At 35.4% G+C, this 26,304-nt stretch overlaps 1 protein-coding gene across 2 annotated transcripts in view; it reads right to left on the bottom strand.

Moving 5' to 3' along the window:
* Positions 1 to 25,322, bottom strand: part of LOC128548596 (C-type mannose receptor 2-like) — a 61,738-nt gene extending 36,416 nt beyond the window's left edge. The window contains exons 1-2 of one of the 2 annotated variants that reach the window (XM_053523909.1): positions 25,172 to 25,322; positions 5,696 to 5,771 (exon numbers count right to left, since the gene is read on the bottom strand). In XM_053523909.1, the coding sequence (XP_053379884.1) occupies positions 5,696 to 5,738 (43 nt within the window). In that variant the 5' untranslated portion in view covers positions 5,739 to 5,771; positions 25,172 to 25,322. Of the gene's footprint in view, positions 1 to 5,695; positions 5,772 to 18,519; positions 18,625 to 25,171 lie in introns of those variants that run through there. The other variant, XM_053523910.1, reaches the window with a different exon arrangement.
* Between the last annotated feature and the right edge of the window lie 982 nt (positions 25,323 to 26,304).

The raw sequence follows: 26,304 nt of genomic DNA, 5'->3' as shown, positions 1-26,304 counted from the left end.
GTGGAAACTTTTGTATGTGCAACTGTATACATACACACAAGCATTAATAACAAAGCGGCGACAAACATACACAAAAACATAAATAAAGAAGAAACACACTAGTACACCGCCTCGGAAAGTCAATGAAAAAAGACACTACAGGGGAGTCTACATTTGTTTACTCGCGCCAAAACCTTACTCTTTAAGCCAATACTTACTATCAATATGCGCGTAATACGGAACAAACATTGTAATCAGGCTAAAAACCAGTTACCATCTAAATCTTAATGAATTTGACGATGAAGAACGGTTAACCGTGTAGTTGCAAATAAATGAAAATAGTAAAATAGTATGAGTATATCTCTACTGAGACACTCATCGATGTGGGTTCGAGCCTCACTCGGAGCGTTGAATTCCTCATGTGAGGAAGCCATCCAGCTGGCTTACGGAAGGTCGGCGGTTCTACCCAGATGCCCGCTCGTAATGAAATAATGTACGGAGGGGCACCTGGAGTCTTCCTAAACCATTAAAGCTGGAAAGTCGCCATATGACCTATCATGTGTCGGTGCGACGTTAAATCCAACAAAAATAATCTCTACCGAGACTACTGTCTATATATTTATGACTGAAACAATAATAAAATTTACGTGCATTTATTTGATTGACATCTATAATACATGCTTAAAGTAAATAATGCCTAAATAATTACGGACCTGGCCATGCAAGTAAATCCTGAAATTTTGCTCGAAGTTAATTATTTCCTTTCGAGTGTATTTTGCCCAAGACGTAAAGTAAAACAAACACCACTAACTGTGAACAAACTCAAAAATGAAATTGCAGAACGTAAGTTTATGGGAAAAGAGTAGAAAGTTTGAGATATCAATCTTCGCTTTTCCCTTCAACGTCTCTTGCGAAGTGAACGTATAAAGCTGAAGTTCGATTAAAATTCCTTGAGATTTCAAACTTTAGAATGAACCTTACTTCTTTTATTTCAATTTATCCATAATTATGATCGTTTTGTTCGTGCATTTTGATATCAATTGTCCGAAAGGGCAGGATTTTTACAAGAGGTTTTAAAAATGAAAAATTAATAAAAAAATTTTAGTTAATATAACCATCGCAAGAATGTCAGTGCGATTACGATAAAACAAACAACAACAACAAAAAAACGACATATTCGAAACAATGTAAAAACTCGTTGGTGTTGCTCCGAACATTTAGGTTTTATATGAAACTAGAGATGCTTTTGAGAAAAGCGCATGTCTCCCACAACTGCCCCTAGGTAAAATGTCTAGTTTCTCTAGATGGTTTAGTCGAGTGGATCCAATTAGATGGTCTTGACGAGTGGATCCAATCAGAAATTCAAGGGCCATAATTCAAACGTGCCTGGGCGGTTTTGGCTAGTTATTGAACTTGGCTGAGGTCTTATGGCCAAACACATTTTGTTCAAGTTTGGTGAAGATCGGATGAGAAATGTTCGACGTAGAGAACGGACAAGGGTAAAAAGGCCAATTTTTTGGTAATTTAAGGGCCGTAACTCCAAAATGCGTTGACTGATCTGGCTAGTTATCGAACTTGGCCGAGGTCTCATAGTCAAACACATTTTGTTCAAGTTTAGTGAAGATCGGATGAGAATTGTTTGACTTAGAGTGCGGACAAGAGTAAAAGGGTCGATTTTTCGGTAATTCAAGGGCAGTAACTCCAAAATGCCTAGACCGATTTAGCTAGTTATCAAACTTTGCTGAGGTCTCATGGTCAAACATATTTTGTTCAAGTTTGGTGAAGATCGAATGAGAAATGTTTGACTTAAAGTGCTGACAATAGTAAAAAGGCCGACTTTTGGTAATTCAAGGGCCATAACTCCAATACGCCTGGACCGATTTGACTAGTTATCAAACTTGGCCGAGGTCTTATGGTCAAACACATTATGTTTAAGTTTGGTGAAAATCGGACGAGAAATGTTTGACTTAGAGTGCGGACAAGCTTTGTGACAGACAGACACACAGACAGACACAGACACACAGACTGGAGTAAATCAATATGTCTCCCACACTCCTGTGTGGTGGGACACATAATGATGTCAGTATACAATGCACGATTGTAATTTGTAAATCATACATGAGAGAATAAAAGACAGATTCATCTGTCATGCTGTTGACTAGTATTTCATATTTTTTCTTAAAGGTTATTTTTACTTTGAATTTGTATTTTGTACATCGAATTCCTTCGAAAGACGCGTTGATAACATGAGCCAATATACACAATTTATGAATACATTTAACAAGCAATTTGAAACAAATGTAAGATACTCTAGAGTCTCTCGTGATATCATACATTTTGGCATCATGGCACTTTGTATGACTCTGTATAATGCCAAACTCTCAGACAGCACAATTTAATCGTGCGAAGTCACCAATTGTCTATCGAAACAGTCAAGAAATGTTAGGTGGCGAAGAAAATTGTCGCATAAATAACATGTGGGCATATACACGTATTTGTTTGAATACACTATTTTATAAGTAAAGCATGTACAGATAAAGGAATTTTGGTTAGAGGGACACCAACTTTAAAGAGAGGACGCCCATTTCAGGGATGGGGTTGGGTGGGGGTGATCACACCGAGTTTAAAAATCGATTTTCTTTGTAAAATGTAAGAATCAAAGTGGGGATTGACCCATAATGCCCATAATGCCCCTTTGCCAGGCTCTGTGTCCGTGCATGTAAAGAATGGAGTTATCCCATACGGATAATAGGAAACTTCTTGCATCATGATTTCATAGATCTAAAATTGTCTGATACTTCAGAAGAATTTTCCGTCTTACTAGTACCTTTTTTTGTTTATAAATTAAAACGCAATTGTCGTATTAAGTGTCAGACAGAAACGGACTGATTTTATTTGGAAGTGAAAATAAAATGAATCGCGCGTTATTATTCATTTTTCAAGTAAAATGACTGTCAAGCCATGTGCCCTACACCCAGATTTCAGTCTTTGATGCAGAGTATGTAGACAGAGTAGATGCAAAAAACCCCTGAAATTTTGACTTTCGTGATATCACATCTCCGGACATTCAAAACTTCCCTTCATACGACAAAAAGGCCCCTCTGGTATAATCGATACCGCCTGGGGACACAAGTATGCCGTAGAAGTTAAAGTTTGAATAAAATCTCAAATTAAAATACTGTTTGATTAAAATAAATGGTTAAAAAAAGACATCAATCAAATATCAAATATATATGTACGAAACCTAGCCTAACAGGGGCTCATCAGTCACTCCCAGAAACACACGACGTAGTAACAAATATTTACATTTCACAACCTAGAGATCCGTTTATTCGTACTGAAATATATACAATCCGTCAAATTAAATGTCATGAAGAACCTATCATTATTAAATCTCATTATTTAACACTTATTCATACAAAACGATATGAGCCGCGCAATGAGAAAACCAACATAGTGCGTTTGCAGTCTGGTCAGAATCCATGTTATTCGCTTTTAAAGCCCGTTAGCGAACAGTATGGTTCATGAGCAGAGTGCGCCGATGCGCAGGTTGAGCTGGATACATGCTGATCGCAAACGCACTCTGTAGGTTTTCTCATGGTGCAGCTCAATTCTGTTGTTAGTAATTGCACTTTAAAAAGATACGCGGGCTGGCATTCGGGAAACACCAACAATTAATGGCAGAGTTGAAAAATCAATTGTTTAAATAAATTTCAATTTCAACGAAAGTTAAACTATATATTTCTAAGTATTAATTAAATTCTACTAATGCAGATCAGTAGGTTGGCTGATGGACGACAACCGGACAGAAAGAGATATTATAAAACAAATAGACGAACGAACGGAAGGATAAACATACAGACGAGCAATAAGATGACAAGTTCCAACTACAAAAATAATAGTCAGCGCTTTCGCATATCTTTGATGTTATTGTCATATAAACCGTTATAATCCTCTAAATCCATTGTGTACAATGAAACCATTACTCGAGCTGTCCTTCCGAAAGTTAAGACTGAGTACTTACCCAAGTTTGAGTCAAGTATGAGTTTGAGTGACGACTATGAATATAGCCCTAAGTGTCATCAATCCTCACATGATTGTTATTCAGCATGTGGATTTGTGAACTTGCAGCTTTAATTTGGAAATCACATAGCCTGGTCAGAGTTATTTCCCTTGACTTAGCAAAGCTTTGCATAAAGGGGCATAAATGACTGTGTCACATGCACAATATGTGACCTAGGATTATAAAACATAACAGGAGTCTTATTCAGTATGTGAAGCTATGTATCTGAGGTTTTGTTTGGGAACAGAGTTATAGTACATGATTTTCAAAATTATGTATAAAGGGCATACGACTTTGCAACGCATGCATCTCAAAAAGAATTCGACTTACAGTCATAAAACTTTAGAAGTTTGTTATATAGCGTGGGAAATTTCGCAACTGGTATTCTGGTTTAGATATCACTCAGCCAGACCAGACATACCATTCTTGACTTAGTGAGACATACACATTGAGTGCTTAAATCTTGTGTTGCATATATAATAAAATTATTTCAGTTGGAGTAATGAAACCATGTAGGAATATTATTTAGCATAATAATTAATGCACCTGACTATTGCTTTTGGATTTCACTCTGCAAGAAAAGAGGTATAACCCTTGCCTTTCTCAAAATATTCATTAAAGCCATAAATATTTCTATTGTATCTTAAACATGTTCTTGACCTAGAATCATAAAATATTACAACAGTGTTATAGAACATGTGAAGTTGAGTTACAGGTTGTAGGTGCACTAGTGCCTTACGGACACATACCTAGTTCACCATGTCTCTTCTTGCTGACACACTGCGCCATTTAAGTTACTATCTATCGTTGAGTAACCAGTAATGGTGGCGTAATGTCATTTATTCGGAAAATGTAGCATAACACCTCGTGGTCGTCACACGAATAGCGTAAATGTTGTCGGGAAGCTATTATACCTCATGCACCGTTTATTTTATGTTTAACAGTCAGCGCTGCTGTCTTTTTAGGGTATTTGTTTATTACAACTAATATCATAAAGATAAGAAGAAATGTACGGACTCAAATTAATAGCTGACAAATGTGACGGACATATATGTTTCACAAAATACGATTTCTGTTGAAGCCTATATTGACTGGAGGAATGATATTTTAATATCATTATTAAAACAAACACATGGATATGTCCTTTTTATGTCTTTTTAAGTATGTATACGTGATCTGATATGTTTTCTTACGCTGCGATAATTAACAAATATATGTAAGCTTAGGTTCTAAGCTGAAAGAGTTAAGTTGACAGATATTAAACAGAGAAAAGTAACATAGAAAAACACGGACGAAGCAACGTTCCTAAAACGCAGCTTCCCGAAAACGCACACGCACGTGCATAAGACTTGCACACATAGACAAACAAGCGCACAGGCAAAGACAAACCTAGCACGTGAGGACAAACCATACAGATGAAGGACTTTTACACCCACGCCATATTCATAAGACACAGGACAGTGTAAATATGTAATTCCCGTCAGGTCAATCTCTAGTACACGCAACAGAAGGCAAGTTATGTAAAGAAAACAACAATTCTGTCGTAAATTCATATAAAAAGCAAACATTGAGAACAAAATCATACATACTTAATGCCTACATTTTCGAGTTTAGTAAACAATTCACTATATAGATTTTAATCGGAAGACTTACAAATTGAGACGGCTAGAACTAAAATCACCACAAAAGTCTCCATCTTATCGTTTCCATGTAGCAATCGGTAGATTTCCTGCAAAAAAAGCAACGGTTGTATTTATGTTTCAATAACTACACATGTAGGCAAAGTAATTACAAGGAATATTTTAATTAGATACAAGACTAACCCACTGTGTGGTTAATGACAGATGAATTATTATGTCACGGTAGCCATCATTCAAGGGCAATAACATTTGCGCAGTACTTGGTTTCTTTCTCTTTTAGCTTTTTTTTAAAATCTAGCGAGGAGTCAGTTGCTTACATCAGCAGTGTTGAAGAATGTTTATAAAATCGACTTTAGGTATAGCAAAGTAAAAAGGCGCTATGAAATGTAAACAAACACAACCATAGCCTATGTCAATACACTACGATTACGATGCAAAATGTAATTCATCGTTGGCCGAGTGGTAACGGTAACCTTTTCGTCGCGAGTTCGATTCCCAGACCCATAAAAATATTGTTTTTAAAACTGTATGTATAACTTTTTTTTTCACTACGATTCAACGAAAACAAGACGTTGGTTAATCTAGTACTAACTTATTCACCAACTTATATATGTCACTGTTAACACGTAATTATGTTTAAATATCTTTCGTCTTTAATATGATCTAATGTTTTTGAAGCTTTAGTGAATGAATTAGAAACAAGAGGAAAACAAACTTGCACATATTATGTAAAACAAATGCAAAATGAAAACAATGCAAGGAACACATCAACAAAACTGTCATTACAAAATGATTACAGATCTATCCACTCAACCTACTGCGCCATCAAGCCGACTATTGAACTTACTTTCTATATATTTTTTTTGTTTTTAAAGAGAGTGCTAAGTACTGATTGTTTATTTACATGTTGCTAAAAATAAAAACGCCACAATACTGTATGTTATAGGTATTGCACAGTAATGCGCTCCGTCTCGTACTTTTACGTCGTGAGTTCGATTCTCAGACTTTTAATTTGAAAAGTGTGTATAACTTCTTATTGTTCAATACGATTCAACGAAGACCTCACTAGTTAGGAAATTTGGTTAACTGAAATATGCCATTATTAACACGTAATCATGTTTAAATACACTACGCTTTAAATAATATGATAATGATCAAATGATTTGTTTTTTGAAAATCACCTGTGATATTTCAAAGCACAACAGGATGGTTTTATAAATTTTATAACAATCTAATACTTTTGTTAAATAGCTTTGCCCGGCCTTTTATTTCGGTGAAGATTAATTGAAGACTCTGCGGCCGAATTTATACGAAAACGAGAACAAAATAAAGAATGAGAAACCGTAGAAAAACAAACTTACGTAAAGTATGTAATGCAAAACAAAAATAAAATCTTTGGACTGATGCATGATTCGAACCGTCAAAATTATCATTACAAGATGATCATTGTTCCATCCACTCATCCCCTGTGCCAACAAGGCAGCTATTGATTCAAGTTTTTGTAATCATAATTCGAGTTTTAAACGAGGCTGTTTAGCCTACTGTTTGTTTATTTACATATTGCTACAAATAGAAAAGCCATAATATTGTGCAGTACTTATACAGTCCATAAAATAAACAAACGTGTTAACTTTTTAAACATGGACGGATCCAAACGGAAGGGGAAGAAGCATTTTATAGAAATATTCCGATGGCAAAATACAATACATATCCGTAGCCCTGACCAATCTATAAACCGGGCAAGTCTATTTTATAAGTACATCAACACGGCTGACCCATTTAAATGAGCTGTACTTAAAGCAGCATATTTAAATGCAAACATTAGGAGGAATTTGTCATTTCAAACATATGTTCACTATTAATCTAAACTTAACCTTCGATTTATCTGGACTTGGGCTGATTGATGTTTGTTTTCAGACTTACCTACAGGAATTTGGCTATTTCAAACGTAATTTAAGCTCTGCACAGAGGCCATTAGAGGTATACTAAATTACTTTAATGCCTAATGTTTTACCTTCTTTCATGGTATTTTGAAAATGAAAGAAGTAGAGAGAAATGAATAATTTGAGGGGAAAAACGTGCACGACGAATTATACATTTGTTAAATGATTACGTCTTTCTCGGCTCTAGCATTCTGCTTTTATTGCTTCAAAATGGTATATTACGTACGCTTTTAATAAGTATTAGAGGCTATGGAGGCGACGGAGAAAATTTAAAAGCTAAAATAATTTAACCTAATACTGAAATGATATGTTTAAGTAATATAAGATTTACTTTATAAGTAAACAACTACAATCTTACAATAACGACGCAGTTAAGTAGAAATAATAAATAATCTACAATACATATATTGAGATGCAAGAAAAGTTCTCGCGGGAAAACCAGATCAATATTTGTCAAGATGATGAAGATTTAATGCATTGTGAAATACTGCATGCCTATCAGCAATGTTTTGCATTATTTGTATTCACCAATATCTATATGTACAGCTACAGATGAAAACTTAACATAAAAGTAAAAATTTGGTCAAAGATGTTAAAAGCAAGATCGATAACACGGTCTGCAGAGCTGTAGTTAAAAGCTGAATATATAATTTTATTTGATAGTACAAAACTAAGCCGTTAGCAAATAAGCTACAAATGGATTGTACATGGTTTGGGAGACTATTCCAGATGGCGGCGTTTCTCGGATGAAAGGGATTTAAGGAGTTCTAATTTTGTGTATATTATTGCTGAATATATTAGTGTAGAATCCAGGTTGGGGTGAGATGCTAGTGGTCTACACGAGTTTGATAAAGTTTGATTTTGTAGAATATATTAAGGGTGACGACTGGCAGTAAAGGTTGTTTATTAATAAGGCAATCAATTCGTGTAGTCATGTGATGCGGCCGATCTGCGTGTCGTGTTTGTTGGTCAGTAACCTTGTGTTTATTTTTCTTTTGGTAGTTTCAAATAGATAGAGAGCGACTAGCTGAATGCATCAAAAATTGTTGGTTGGTTTAAATCTTAGCCCCACCGAAATATCACGGGACAGTGTGAATTAAAAGCAACCGCCAGGTTAATTCCTAACACTTGTAATACACATTTGCGAATAAAGACGAAGTGGACTGTGGACACCTAGGACGATCGATACTTTTAGGGGGCGGAGGGGATCTCAACATTTAACTAATATTATGGGAAGATGAAAATAAATGCCCATATATAATGATAAAGCCTGTCTTATTACCCCCTGCCGAAGGCGAAGGAACATTGTTTCGGATGTTCGTCCGTCTGTGCGGTTCGATTGTGCGTCCGACCGTCCGTGAGAAATTGAAAACAGTTATGATTCAGAAAGCGTTGAATTACCAAACCTCAATGTTTATAAATAAGCGCACGACGTTTGCTCATTTTTAAAATTTGCCCCCCTTTACTCTGTAAAACAGATTTCCTCCTTGATTTGCATGAAAAGAAAAAAGAAAATGAAAGCGCTTATAATTCAAAAAAGTATTCAAACTAGAATTACCAAACCTAAAATAATTATTTATTAGCAAATGACTGATGCTCATGCGTAATATCATCCTACCTGATCGAGTTAAAGAACATATTTCCCTTGATGTGTTTGGAAAAAAACTGAAAATGCTTATGATTCCAAAAGATTTCAGTTAGAATCATCAAACCTCACACAACTATTGACTAGTATAAGACCTTTGCTCACACATAGTATTATACTTTTTTACTTGGTAAAAAGCAGAGTTTTCCCTCTTGATTTGGTTAAAAAGTGAAAATAATAATAATTCAATAAGTATTTTGACTAGAATCAATACACCTTATATGATAACTAACTGGCATATGATCTTTGCTCACATATAGTATTATTCCCCTTTACACTGTAGTGGTAGAATATTATCCCTTGATTTTGGACAATAGTGATTTTTGGACGGTATTAAAGTAACCTAATAATAGATATTCATGAAACTTTTCAAAAGTACAGATCACTTAAGGGCAGTGGTGCACACACAATTTTGTCAGGATCTCTTCATCAACCAGAGTTATTACCCTCTAATTATTTTACAATCCATATATTCCAACATAACAAAGTAACTTATAGCTGGATCTTAATGAAATGTTACACAAATATATATCACTGTACTGCGGTGATGCAAGCATTTCTTTCATCAGAATCTCTTCAGAAATTACTAGTTAGTGTCCTTAAATAGTTTAAATTCATAAATTTCCACTGACCAAAATCATTCATTGATGGATCTTCATGAAACTTACAGATCACTACAGAGTAATCGTTTCCATTGATTCTTAAAAATAATAGTTTTGTGCATAACTTGTGTGTATCTGCAAATAAAATATCTTTTAAAATATCCCAACCTCATTCACAAAACAACTTATTTGGCGCGGATATGAATTCACTGAATTTGCTTGTTATGCCGCAATTTTGATCGGGATATAGATTTGGCTTTGTTTGTATGTCCGTCTGTCAGCAAATGACTTTCGTTAAATATACAGCACCAACAGTTTCTGGTCTAACATTTTTACATTTTATTGAAATGTCCTTCAACATTACAAAGCGTGCATCTGAGACAAAGTTGTTAGGGTGCTAGTGTGGCCGCCCAGTGTATCATCCAGGCTCGTCGTCCGACGTAAACAGTTTTCGTTTTGAACACTCCAGAGATAACAATTATGGCCCAATCTTTGACGACTTGGTCAGAACCATTGTCTTAACATAATTTTGGACATTTATTTCTATGATATATTAAACTAGCTTCAAATTTGATGAAGATTTTATTAAGACAAATATTCCAACCAGGTCGTATATAGATCCAGTAGAAAATCAAAGGTCTGAATGGCCTGAGTCGGCTAATGATTGATGTACTGACAGTATAGTCTACCAGTTTCAGTTTGTTTTTAGTTGTTTTCTTAAAATTTCATAACACAGCTCGATATTTACCCAAAATATTATATCCGGATACGATTACACTTTTCTCCAGTTTGAACAATATATTTTACAAATTGTGATGATACGAAGACATTTAGCAGCAATTGGCAGTATCTGACATTGAAGTTTACGGTTAAATTACCTCTTATTTAAATCTTTTCATAAAAAAGTTGTTTCGTTTCGCCAAACATAGACGATCTACTTTCGATTTCAAAAACTACAAGAAAATACAATTTAATGTTTCGCCGATTTGTTTATTTCTTGAAAAATAAGAATTAAAATCATTTTTAATATCAATAGTAACTAAACAAACCAGTGAGAGCTTCTTCTTTCGATAATTTATCCGTTTACTGACTGCAAAATTCAACCCATACAAAGTTTATAGAAATCATACGATGCGTGTTTACGTTCAATGTGGGAGAATTAAGGCTGATCGGCTATGTTACCTAACGCATCCAGACGTTTCAGATTTTGTTTTTAAAGAAGCATTGTGTGCGTTTCTGTAATTTTATATACGTTTTATACGCTTAGAAATTATTAGACATGCGTATTTGCATTATTTCTATACGTAATTTACGCTAATACGCATCTTATCTGGAGCCCTGCTGGAACTATTTTTTGTCTTTCGCTGGATGTTACCCAAGCTTTGTAAGCCTGCGCAATTCTTAAAATGCACATTTATGCTTAATGAGTTACATTCGAGAATTGCACAATTACAAGTCACAAATATGACAGATGACATCGTATATTGGTCATAGCAAAGGGAATTGACACAACTTAACTTCATTCATGCAGTGAACTGTTTGAAGTTTGAGAAATCTAATGGAACTACATCCCTTCACTGTGTTATTTGGTCCATTTAGAGAATCGTTGGATAGCAAGGACTCGTCAAAAGGCCTTCAGCCTTTAGCCGACTCAAAAATGGAATATAGGGTGTAAACATTTTTTTCTTTGATATGACCTAATCACATAATGACCCAGTGTCAAACTCTGTTGAAATTTTCTACAAAAAATTCTGCTTAAGTTTGATTACGATTGAACAAGACTTGCAAGCTCTAGAGTGTTACCAGTGAAATTGTGAACGACGACGGACGAAGACGGACGATGAACACATAGCTCACTTTGTGCTCAAATTTGCTAAAATCTTTGATGCACAATTCTTAATGTTGAATAACATTCCCACACAATTTCTAGACGGTCGTGCAATACTTCATGAAATATTTGTATTACAAATTTTCTCTGACAGACAAACGGACGGACGAACAGACGAAGCCAAATTTACATCCCCATCGCAAAGTGTTGGCATAATGAACCAGGCATTTCACTGTTTACGCATGTTCCCTACCATACATAATTTAATAAAGTAATGTTGAAATGGTCCCCGTGAAGAATTGATCGTCATAGGTATTAACAATCCATTTCGTCTTAATTCGCAAATGTGTAATAGCAATAGAATGCATTAAATGTTAAACATAAAAAGACACACATGGTATTGCACCCACTATTACATAATTCCAGTGGCTCACTGAAATATGGTAACAATAACAAAGCAAACGTCCTTATAAACGAATTTCAGTTTGTCTTTACTCCATTAAATCCCCTCTATCTCGGACAGTCCTGTCTGCATACTATAAGGGACAAGCTGTTCGATTCAAAACTCACCATTTATCTCAAAAGTAAATGTCCCAGCATGTCTGATATTTCTGTGAGTCTAAATGGTATCTTCAAACTGTTGGCAAATCTTAAAACAAATAAAGATGCTAGTCCTGACATCAAACCAATTGTGCTTATTGAACCTCGTTGTCAAATTGCACCTTTCCTTAAAATATTTAAATAACAGATCATTATATTGTATTTTATATTTTATTTTATGTTTATGTTTTTCTAAATATGTAACGACTGTAAAAGGTGATCACTCTCAAATCTTTAAATTACCAAATGTATGTGAATGCTATAAGTATATATGATGTGACACTGATGTATTTTAAAACTGTGACTGTAATGTAATGTTATGCTATATTACGATGAGCTGTATGCTTAAGTCAAAATAAAACTTCTGTTCTGTTCTGTTCTTAAAATACGTATTTGAAAATCTATTGACTCTCGTTCTTTGCCATCATTTTGGAAAAACGAAATGTTTTCCACTATACAAGGAAGGACGCCAGAATGATCAATTCAACTATCGTCCTATCACAGTAACTTGTATCTTTTTTAAACTGACAGAACACATTACTGCATCAAATATTTCCTCCCATTTTACTAGGTACAACATTCTATATGAACTGCAAAATGGATTCAGGGAGCGCCGCTGAAGTGAAACGCAACTTGTAGTTTATGACCTAACAAGAACCCTTGATGCAGGCCAGCACTCAATCCTTATATTGCTTGATTTTAGCAAGGCTTTTGATAATATTACTCACACTAAACTGCTAAATTACAAACTTCATGAGCACGGTATAAGAGGCTGCACTCTTCACTGGATTTGTCCGCTCTTAATAGGCAGAACCCAAATGGTTGTTCTCGAGGGCGTGAAATCTGTCGAAGTTTCTCTGAAATTTTGAGTGCCCAAATGGGTATAATTTGGGGCCTCTTCACTTTTCACTTGTCTTATATATATTAATAAATTAATGACTTATCTGATCATGTAAAATCCCAGATTCAATTCTTTGCTGATGGCACAGCTTACTTAATACAACTGATTGCAATAAGTTACAACATGATCTCATGGTCTTGACACCCTACAGAAATGGAAAAGTAAATGGGAAATGCACTTCAACCCAAGTAAATGCCAAGTTCTTAACATCTCATGATTATATGTGTATCATAATAGGACAGACCTTAGTATAATTATAATATATATACTGGTTGGATTTAAGAACTAATTATCATAGAGTCCTCCACCTGTTCCGTTAGACACAGTCAAAGAGAAAGCGTAGCGTCCAACTATAAAAGGGCTAAAGTTGTGTCTCAAAACAGTTTTTAATAAAACGTTTAATGATTTTAGTATTGTAAATTTTCCCCATTTGGATGAGGATGTACCTCAGGCTACATCTTATGGGGTAAATATTTCTCAATTAATTCGGTTTGCCAGAGCGTGTAGTTATGTCAAGGATTTCAAAGAACGTAATCAATATATTACAAGTAAACTTCTTCAGCAAGGCTACCGTTATTACAAACTGCGTATATATTTTGCTAACTTTTACTATCGTAGTTCTGATTTGGTTTTAAAGTTAAATAGTAATTTAAAGACACTTCTGCGAGAAGGTATTTCAAAACCCGTTTTTTATGGGGATGTGGTTAACAAACTTCATAAGATTTTCCAACTGTATTTGGTAAAATTATAAAACGTTTTATCAAAAGAGGTTGCGACCCAACTGTTTTGAGACATACCGCATGTTCAGTGTTCAACCCGTTTACAGTTGGACACTACGCTTCCCTCTTTGATTGTGTCTGACGGAAGAGGGGGAGGACTCTATGATAAGCAGTTTTTAAACCCCACCAGGACTGAACTGTTTTGATATCTGTCTTCTGGTCTGTTTCGTCGGGCCCTTAAGGGTGTTTCTCTTGTTGCTCTGTCTTCTGCAAAGGCATTGAGTACATACGTTTTTGGTTCTTAAGGTTTGCTTTTTATATATTTATACACGAGCATTTTTGTGTTTTACATGCCATGCCTTCTGTTTCCATTACGTGTGTTAGAGATTCACCTGGAGGAGATTACGTTTATTAGTCCCCGACTGGTTGAAAACCAGTTTCGGGGACTATAGGAATGCGCTTTCCCTTCCGTCCGTCATTCCGTCCGTCCGTCCTTCCGTCCTTCCGCAATTTCGTGTCCGGTCCATAACTCTATCATCCATGAAGGGATTTTAATATTACTTGGCACAAATGTTCCCCATGATAAGACGACGTGTCATGCGCAAAACTCGGACCCCTAGCTTAAAGGTCAAGGTCACAATTTGAGGTCAAATGTCAACAGGGCTTTTTTCCTGTCCGATTCATAATTCTGTCATCCATGAAGGGATTTAAATATTACTTTGCACAAATGTACCTCATAATAAGACAATGTGTCTTGCATAACTTTCAGACCCCTAGCTCAAAGGTCAATGTCACACTTGGCAGTCAAATGTTAACATGGCATGAATAGGGTCTGTTTCGTTTCCGGTCCATAACGCTGCCATCTATGAAGGGATTTTAATATTACTTGGCACACATGTACCTCATAATAAGACGATGTGTCATGCATACCTTTCAGACCCCTACATCAAAGTTCAAGGTCACACTTGGCAGTCAAATGTTAACATGGCATGAACGGTCTGTTTCCTGTCCTGTCCATAACTCTGTCATCCATGAAGGGATTTTAATATTACTTGGCACAAATGTTTCCCATGATGAGACGCTGTGTCATGCGCAAAACCCGAATTCCTAGCTAAAAGGTCAAAGTCACAATTTGAGGTCAAATATCAACAAAGCTTTTTTCCTGTCCGATTCATAATTCTGTCATTCATGAAGGGATTTTAATATTACTTGGCACAAATGTACCTCATAATAAGACAATGTGTCTTGCATAACTTTCAGACCCCTAGCTCAAAGGTCAATGTCACACTTAGCAGTCAGATGTTAACATGGCATGAACAGGGTCTGTTTCGTTTCCGGTCCATAACTCTGCCATCCATTAAGGTATTTTAATATTACTTGGCAAAAATGTTCCCCATGATGAGATGGCGTGTCGTGCGCAAAACCCTGACCCCTAGCTCAAAGGTCAAGGTCACAAATGGAGGTCAAACGTCAATAGGTTTTTTTACCTGTCCGGTCCAGAACTCTGACATCCATCAAGGGATTTTAATATTACTTGGCATAAATATTCCCCATGATGAAACGACGTGTCATGCGCAACACCCAGAACCCTAGCTTAAAGGTCGAGGTCACACTTGGAGATCAAATGTTAATGGGACATTTTTCCTGTCCGGTGTATAACTTTGTCATGCTAAACAGGATTTGAATTTTACTTGGCACAAATGTTCACCAATATGAGAGGGAGTGTCCCTAGGTCGAAGGTCAAGGTCACACACAGATGCCAAAAGTCAGATACAAGAATGACTTTGTCCGGAACACTTCTTCATGCATGGAGGGATTTTGATGTAACTTGGCATTAATGTTCACTATCATGAGACAGATTGTCGTGGGCAAGAACCAGGTCCCTAGGTCTAAGGTCAAGGTCACGCTTAGAGGTCAAATGCCAGACTCAAGAATGACTCTTTCCGGAGCATTTCTTCTTTATGCATGGAGGGATGTTGATGTAACTTGGCACAAATGTTCACCACCATAATGCACTCTTGTTTTTTAGAGTTATTTCCCTTTGTTATTACTATAAATAGCTTATATTGTAACTTACTTATTACATGCCGTAGGGAAAAATCAAGACCAGTTTTCTGCGGTACAACATGCATGTTACATCCAATTGTTAGGTGTATTTTGACCTATCTCTACCTGGTAAAGAGTTTTGTGTGGACTTATATTGATTTTTTTTTTAATTTCTTTTTACTATAAATAACGTTACCTTTTTGATTATCGGCCAAAAATGCTATATGAAAACAACTATAGTGTTTTATATATACAAATTTTAATCCAAGTCTTTTGTTTATAGCATACTGTATATATAGTACAATATTATTTATACATCATTGACAGATATCAGTTCTATATGCTATACTGCAGTAGAGAAAATTAGGTGCCTTCCAGAAGGGGACTTTGTATTGCATGGCAATACTTCATTCACTTGTTTACACAGTCCCGTGTCTTTGGAACATGGTGGGGGTAAGAGTGAGGTTGGGTGCGCACCATAAACCGGTTTAAGCTCCCCAATGGTGTTTTTGCCACTGACCGTTCCAAGGCGGTGCCCCACTGTGTTCCTTTATTTGTTCGTTTTGTCATCGTGTGTTGGCTTTGTGTGCGAGTGCGTGTGTGTTTGTGGTTTGCACGTCTGCGTGCTATGGGTTTCGTTTTGGGAAGGCTGCGTTTTTGGTACGTGGCATTCCCTGTTTGATATTTGTCTTTGTATTTATTACTAAATAAAATTTGAAAATTGCCATGACCCACAACCTTACGAAGTTTGTAAACCACATCCCCATAAAAACGGGGTTTGATATACCTTCTCACAGAAGTGTCTTTAAATTGCGATTGTATTTTGAAACCAAATCTGAATCACGATAGTAAAATTTGGAAAAGTATTTACGTGATTTGTGATAACCGTAGCCCTGTTGAAGAAGCTTATTTTTACAAGTCTACAATCGTTAATAGATTTATATACATATGATTTAAATAAGTGCAAAACTGTTATGAAACGCATGTATTGTACTAAATGATATAAAAGAGAGGTAAGTCATGTACAAACAAACAAAAAAGTTAACCAGTGTGCCCGAGACCTTTACCTTTGCATATGACACGTTGCCTGGACACGGTGAATATTTATGCCAAGTTATTCGGCTATACATCAATACGTAAAAATAGTGACAAAAGAAGCAAAAACAATCTCCCAATGTGACCTTTGTCCCGGAGCTAGGAGTCTGCTCTTGCATATTATACTTCGTCACACAATTGGGAATATTCGTGCTAAGTGATTTTAAAACCCTTTGATGAAAGACTGCGTTTAAGAACCGGAAAAGAAATGGACCATGTTAACTTTTAAAGCGGAATGCTTCCAGATTGTTGGACAACAAAAAAATGTTTTAGATATCTTGAAACAGATGCTATATTTCATAAGAAGGCTTTAAAACTTAATAACTGACAAACTTTATGTTACGGAAACACATGAGACTTTGCTGTTTTTACGATTAAAATCGAAAAGCGTTTGTCACGCTTTTACTCCAGGTAAACTGTCTCGATTATAAATATCCATATTTTGCAGTCATTATTCACTACTTCAGCTATAGCGCTATAAGTTACGACGACGGGAAAATGTCTATATTAGCGCGGCGGTCCGGGGTTCGATTCCCGACGTGGTCATCTTTTTTTTCTTGATTTGGAATGCAGGTGGTATTCGCCTTATGTGTTAAGCACAGTGCGTGTTTAGTGATTGACTCCTTTCCTCCTTAATCCTACAAACAATGGACGGAAGGAGTTGATTTTTATCTTGCAGATTTCTTAGTCGTGCCCTTAAAAGTTAGGCTCTTGGTGCTCTGACTTCAGACAAGTTGTTTAGTACATTGGTGTAATTATACCTTAGATTTACCTTGATTTTATGTTTTACTTAATTAATCTGTTATTTTTGCGCTAATGTTTGAGCCTTTTTCAGCGGGTATCTTATGTACATTGTGTTGTATAACTTGTTGAAAATAGGGTAAGTTATATGTTTTATAGATTCCAAAGTTTTACCAGGCAGACCAGTGGATGTTTGTTAGCAGAAAATTATATTACTATCAGTTGAAATATATCTATTTTCCACACATTCATTTCTTTTTTTCAAGTTTTCTCTGTAAATTAGAAAATAATGCATTATTTGTATTGAACTAACATTTTTTCTCGACTAAAGAGAGCAGCAAACAAAATATGTCCAGCCCCTTCTCCCCATCCCGCCTCCTGCAAAGAGAAATTATTTATTTTTTTGTAGAATTACTTTGATTAAAAGAGTACTTTGATCTTCCGTGCTATTTTTATATTCAAAGTAGTAATGATTCATTTGATAATTGTTTGCGTCTTTTTCTAGGCTCCAGTAACTGTTACAAATGCTGTACAATGATATATTCCACCTCAAAAAGTCTTAAAATTACTTAAACTGAGTTCAACGTGTCTGTAGAGAGGACGCCAAAACCATAAACAGCTTAAATATCTTTAACTTGTCTCTGAATGATGTTTTAAAACTATGGAATTTAAGTAAACTCATCGGTTTTTAAGCAAAATGTCTTTTACAACACTTACTCTGATCAATCACTTGTTTCACTAAATGAACAAACAACTTAGATTTAACAAATATAATGAATTCTCCAAAAGAGAAATGATCATATATCCAGCTGCAAACAAAACTCGCGCAAGGAAATGAAATCAATATGCTTGAGATTTACTTCATTTATAAAACCAGAACAACCTGATACAATGCTTTTCTGTATACATCACCATTTACATCTACAGAACGCCCAGAACAATGAAAACTAATTCCGCTTTGTACGTGAACATCTGGTTACAAATGTTAAACTATAGATTGCAAGCCGCAAGGCAAATAAACTACAAATAGAAAGGCTTGGGAGACTATTCCAGATTCGGACTGGTTTGTTTTGGGTTTAACTCCCTTTTTCAACAGATTTTCAGTTGTGTAACGGCGGACAGCTCTTTTATTGTTCATGTACCAGTACAAATCCGTTCTCCGCAAGTAACTGCCAACTTCACCGAATGAATTAGAGATGGAGGACGAGTGATTTCTGACACAATGTTTTTCATCAAATCGTAAGGAGAACATATGCCACGCTCAGTGATCGATTTTTTCCCATTGAACTAAGCGGTTTGAAAGATATCATACGTTTTGGCATCATGACACTCTGCATGACTCTGTATAATGCCAAACTCTCAGACAGCACAATATAATCGTGCCAAGTCACCATGTGTCTAGCGAAACAGTCAAGAAACGTTAGGAGACGGCAATCGTCACACAAAATAACATGTGGGCATGTAAATGTATTTGTTTGAGTATACTATGTTATAAGTAAAGCATGTGGAGATCCAGGAATTTCGGTCAGGGGACACCAACTTTTAAGAGGGGGTCACCCATTTCATGGGGTGGGGGGAGGGGGTCTCACCGAGTTTCAAGACCGATTTTCTTTGTAAAATGTAAGAATCAAAGGGAGGATTGACCCACAATGCCCCTCTGCCAGGCTCTGGGACCATGCATGTAAAGAATGGACTTATCTGCTAATAGGAAACTTCTCGCATCATGATATCATAAATCTCAAATTGTCTGATACTTCAGAAGAGTTTTCCGTCTTACTAGTACCATTTTATGTTTATAATTAAAACGCAACTGTCGTATAAAGTGTCAGACAGAAACGAACTGTTTTTATCTGGAAGTGAATATAGAATGTTCCACCAATGATATCCGGCGCGTGATTATTTATTTTGCAAGTAAAATGACTGTCCTGCCATGTGCCTCCATTCATATTTCAGTCATTGATGCCGAGTATGTGGACAGAGTAGATGAAAAAAGACTGAAGTTTTGACTTTCGTGACATCACATCTTCGGATGTTCAAAAATCACTTCATACGACAAAAAAGCCCAACTGGTATAATCGATACCGCCTGGGGACACAATTATGCCGTAAAAAATCTCAGTTCTTCTCAAAATCAGTTGATAACTTCATACTTCCAGGTTCAGTTCAATGTATTTACTTAAACCTATTAGCCATACAAACCTTCATTATTCTAATACTTATTGATAGTGTTTCGAATCAAATTTAGTCTAATTATACATACGGATAATCGAATAACTTAATAAGCAGAAATCCTGAAACAAAGCTTTTTATTTCACATAGTAATAGAGAAGTCTTAGGCTTGCTTGATATTACATGGATAACTTTAGTAGCAACATCTGATATATTGTATATATATATATGAGAGACGCTGAAGGGAAAGGCGAAGGTTGAAATTTCAAACTCTCTATTTTCTCTTTGGCATCTCGCTGTCGCCATTACCAAAGAGACTGTATAATTACAGAAAATTTTAACGCGTTATTTTTTTTTAAAAAAAAAGTCATATTCAGTCATTGAGGACGTTTCATACTTTCATTACAATAATAACTTTTTTCCGCAAATGGAGGCTTTTAATACAAACAAAAAATATTGAGAAAATTTAGAAATAAAAAAATCAGAAAGAACAAATCCTCTCATTTTCATTGTTGTAAATTCCTTGAAGCATTACTCCTTAAATACAGACTTATGTTGTTTTCAATGCATATTTTCCAAGTAAGAATTTCAGAGACATCCATTATCCAATTATTAATCCACACAATTTTCCACAGTGTTTCGAAGAATTTCAGGCGGATAACTGAATTATGCATATAGATTATTATCTTTAATAAAAATGTTCCAAAAACATGATTTCAAAACGACCATGCGGCCCAGCAACAACACTCCTACGGGCTTGTGAGAAAATATCTACTTTCTTATCCATCAATATCATGACGCCTAAGTTATCATATCTTATTTTAATTATGTCATTACACATATATTATGTCACTAACATATCTTGAGCAATAAAGAATAAGACCACAGGCGGAAGATCTGTGTGCTCCCCAAATGGCATTATTGTATTTATTAAAGCACACGGTTTCATAATAATGATAAATCCAAGGTTTGGGTCTGACTGCGCATGCGTGTTTAATGTTTAGGTTTTATGTGGGGATGACGCAGATTGCTTTTAAAGGCGTGTCGGCCTATCCGTTACTGATACTTTTTATTACCATTAAGCAATTATAAATGTATAATACTCTTCAGTTTAAAATAATATATATATGATAATCATAATAATAATACAATGTAAATAATACAAAATCAAACGAGGGTCTTGTTAATGAAAAGAACCAGTGCAAGGTGTGTAAGATGTTTGACTAACGAACTGTGTTTTGCAGGTAAAGTGTGACAATGTTCGGGTACAAAAGTGCTATTTTAGATGACTGTCGAATGCCACTTTTATAGGAGATACCATCAAAAGAACAAATTGTGTTGCATTCACTTTATGTTTATATTCAGATCTACGGGTATATGTGGACAAATGTATGTCCTATTTACAAAATGCATCGTATCGCCGTTAAAAGCGTTAACAAAATTGTTCCAAGCAGCACATGCTTCCAGTTGTATTGAATGAAAATCCGTTTTTAATACCTGTAGATCTCGGCCTATATGCCAGTCAACTTTTCTAGCTTTAAATGGTGGAAGACTCCAGGTACCAAGCCAGGCATTATTTATATCATAGATCTTCCTCACATTGCGACAGGACTTTAGTAGTAGTTTCATCATTTTGGCCAGAGTTTAATTTTCGACGAAATGAGTACCTATATCCGCTTTATATCCGTTTATATTCAATATGTGGTAACATTTGTTGCAATTCTTATGTTTTTGAAGGTAGAGCTCTGTATAAAGTATTTTTATAGGCGCAAATTACTTTTAGGGGAATACTGTTTTGTTTTGCTTTGTTATTTTGTGACTTTTTTCGCTGATTTGCGGAATTGTCAATTTAACTCTTCCTTATTACTACTGCAATCATTGCATGTGGTCGACGTATGCTTTATACGCAATGTTGTAATTTGCACTGTACAGTAATTTTGTCAAATATGTCGTGTTTCATTGTTTGATACCATTATGTATATAATTTATCATGATTTTTTTCTTTTTTAATTTAATGTACAACGCCAGTGAATATACTATGTGTAAAATTAGGCGTTCAATCAAATAAAGCAGTTTCAGTTTTCAATTTCAGTTTCATGTGATGGGAACAGGAACGATTTTTGTTCCGTACTTTGGGAGGGAAAACTGCACGTGTGTGATACACACGTAACATTGCTAAATGGCAGACATGTATTAGTTTCTAAAGTAATTAAACATAGATTTGTTACTACAGCTATAAATTTACAAATTGTCTGGATGGGGAGATTTAGATTTATAGGACAGTTTGCTATCATGTACGTAGCAGAATGTGGGAAAGTATTTCTTTAAATAAATGAACGGTAAATCGTGATATGTGTTACACTTTTCCCGCCTATTAAGTTTACAGATGAAATAAGAAATTATATGGTCAGAAAGAGGACTCATACCCTCCACCCCGAGATTGGTAGCTGAACGTTTCGTTCACACCGCTATATCTGCACAAGAAATGTATAACTTGTATAAATATTTTAATTGTAATCTCATAACTTATGGTTATATACGGAATATTCATGAGTGCAAGCTAAAGAAAAGGCAAGGACACAAATCCAACAGGAACAGCTACATTCAAAGAAAGCAGCCGTCCACACAGCACTAATAACAAAGAAGTGGCAAACATACACAAAACATTCATAAAGAAGGAACACATTAGTTCACCGCCTCAGACCGGTCATTAACAAAAACACAACTGCAGAGATTAAACTAGGTTACTGGCGCCAAATCTCACTCTTTAAGCTAGCACTTACGAACAATCTACGCTCAATACGGAACAAACACTGTAATCGTTCTAAAACCAGGTAACATCCTAACTTTCATGAATTTGACAATAAACAGCAATAAACTCTCTAACTGCAAATAAATGAAAATATTCAAATGCTCTACTGAGACTATTGTGCGCACGTATATGACTGAAACAATAATACAATAGAGAAGAGTGGAAACTTTACAAGTTTAACTTGCATTATTTGATTGACATCTATAACACTATCTATTACGATTAGGTAAAATGCGTTGAAAAAGTTCACCCGAAGTAATTACGGCCCTAACCATGCAAGTAAATCATACAATTTATCTCGAAGTTAATGTGGTTTTTTTTTTCGAGTGTATTTTAGCAAAGACGTGAAGTAAAACAGACACTGCTAACTGAAAAAATACATGCCGTCTTAGTATGCACTTCACGCCATTTCACAACGTAAGATTATGGGAAAAGATTAATTACTTCATTTTACATTTTCTTTGAAAAACATCGGGAGGAGCACGTAGAGATTGTGTATATCTCATTAGGCATTTGAGCTAGGGTCATCAAACCTCACAGGATTGTTTTTTCGGCATGTGAAGTTGTGAATTTGCAGTTTTATTTGGAGATCACATAGCCAGATCATAGTTATATCCCTTGACTAAGTCATAAATATGCATAAGAGGACATAAATGACTGTATCGTATGCACCTTATAAAGTATGTAACCTACGATTATAAAACATAACAGGAATCATATTCAGTATATGATACTATGCACCTGGGGTTTTGTTTTGGATTTCTGCATGTCAGACCAGATTTATGAACTATTATTTCCAAAATTATTTATAAAGGGTAAACGAGTGTACATCGTATGTAATTTACTGTACCCCAAAGAAGTAATATACCAACTGAAATACCCAGCAATGGTAATTCTTCCTACACGAATCAACCTCTGATTATAAATGCATTTACCGTGTTCAAACAACTTTCCGAAATTGATATTTTGAAACTTGTTTATGCAACTTAATCTACAACAAGTGAACTTGATGGGATTCCAACTAAAAACTTAAAGCGAATTTTTTTACAACTTGCTCCCGTTGTGACTGAAATTGTAAATCGATTACTGCCATCTTGTGTGTTCCCTGAAGTTTAGAAAAAGGGCTGTGATAAAACCTTTATCGAAGAACAAAGAAAGGTCTCCTACTTGAATTGCCCGTTGTCAAAAGCTTTCCTCTCCTAAATTCTTGAAACAAGCTGCACTTAACCAAATCAAAAAATATATTGGAACTAACAATCTCCCTCCAGCTTACCAAAGTGCCTATAGAAAATATTACGGGGTTGAAACAGCAATGGTCAAAATGAAAAATGATCTTTTGGAAACCATAGAAAAAAAAAGAAATAATCGTGGTCATGATCGACTTGAGTGCAGCGTTTGATACCATCGATATCCCGATACTGATTCAAATCTTTCAAGAAGAATTTGTTATACATAGCACTCGCTTGAAATGGATAGAACATTATGCCACGAACAGAACAATGAAAGTCATAGTCGAACAGGCAGCATCTGACACGGAGCCACTGAGGTTTGGTGGCCCATAGGGGGCTTGTGCCGGACCGGTGATTTGTAACCTATATATATATATATATATATATATATCGGCTCTCAACTGAGTGGTGCAAAAATATCCAGCCGATCTCTATGGCAACGCAAATGAACAAAAAATTGCGTTAAAAATTTAAGCAGGAAAATGAGACAACTGTTCTTCGACAACTTGACAGTGGTCTCATGGAAACCATCAAATGGATGACAACCTTCAAACTGAAAATGAATCAGTCTAAAACTGAAATAATTATGTATGACACCATACAACATTTAGCGAAATTGAACATCACAAGTGTAAGCGTTTGATGGGTGTGACGTAAAATATGTCAATCATGTCAGAGACCTGGGTGTAACCATAATCAATGCACTCAACTTTGACCATCACATGCAGAAATAAGTGTCAGATAGCTCATGTCAGTTACGAAACATTAAAGCTGTATGGAAAAATCTCACAAAAAAGTCAACTAAATTATTAGTGCATAGATTGGTTCATTCCCACTTTGTTAGCTACAGGAATTTTACTATTTCAAATGTAATTCAAACATTGCACAGAGAAGACATAAGAGTTTTTCCCTTCTTTCATGCTATTTTGAAAATGAAAATAGTAGAGAGAAATGAAATATTTTGAGATGAAATATTCATTTGTTAATTGTTTACGTTTCTCTCGGTTCTAGCATTCTGTCTGATTGCTTCAAAATGGTGTATTACACTTTTAAAAATTATTTGAGGCTATGGATTCGAGGGAGAGAAATTAAAAGCCAAAATAATTTTAACTTATTATTGAAATAGCATGTTTAAGTAATAAAAGCTACAGAAAACTCACTTGTTCGTTGAAAAGTTGATTTCGTTTATACTAAGTCCAACTTTAATAAAAAACTGATTCACTTTATAAGCAAACAACTACAATTTATCAATTAAGACGCAGTTAAATAGAAATAACAAATCGTCTACAATATCTATTGAGCTGCTACTAAAGATGCCGCGGTAAAACCAGATCAATATTTGTCAACATTTTGAAGATTAAATGCATTATGTAATACTGCTTTCCTCGCAGCAATGGTTTGCATTATTTGTTTAACTAAACTACAGCTATAGATTAGACTGACAATTTGGTCACAGATACTAACCGCAAGATCGACAACACGGTCTGCAGAACTGTAGTTAAAAGCTAATATGTAGCTTTATTTGGGGTACAGTAGCAAGGCCCGACTTAATAAACTACAAATGGATTGTAGACTATTCCAGATGCCTACTGTTCTCCGAAGAAAGGAATAAAAGGAGTTCTAGTTCTGTGTATATTATTGCTGCATATACTAGTGTAAATTCCAAGTTAGAATGAGGTGATAGTGGTCTATAGGGGTTAGATAAAGTTTGATTTTGTAGAAATGATAAGGGTGCCATTTAAGGTTATTTATTAATAACGTAATTAACGTCATGGTTATTACAGATTAAAGTGCGCCGCGGCCATTATTATTGTGCGAGCCGTTGACATGGTTGTTTGTCAATTACCTTGTGTTTTATCTGGTAATTGAAAAGAGACAGAGAGCGACTTACTGAATGAATCAAAATTTGTTATTTCTTTTCTCACCTACCCACACCGTGTTTCATAGTCATGGGACAGTGTATATATAAATTTGTCAAATGAATCAACAAAACTCGAAATGGCAACAGAAGGCATGGCATGTTAAAGACATTTATATAAAAAGGAAATCATCGGATTCAACAAAGTATATACTCAATGCCTTTGCAGAGGACAAAGCATCAAGAGAAACGTGACAGAAATCAAAACAGTTCAGTCCCGTAGGGTTGTAAGAACTGTTTATTATAGAATCATCCTCGTTTTCCGTAAGAAGCGTACCGTCTAATTGTAAAAAGATTGAACACTAAGGACACGATGTGTAACAAACCAATAGTTCTTTTTAAAATATAGATAGCCAGAAAATCTTAGTAACCATC

Source organism: Mercenaria mercenaria, chromosome 14 (genome assembly GCF_021730395.1).
Source record: "Mercenaria mercenaria strain notata chromosome 14, MADL_Memer_1, whole genome shotgun sequence".
NCBI classification, from domain to species: Eukaryota; Metazoa; Mollusca; class Bivalvia; order Venerida; family Veneridae; genus Mercenaria; species Mercenaria mercenaria.
Note: the sequence above shows the minus strand (reverse complement) of the source record. Positions and strands in the feature narration are given on the sequence as shown.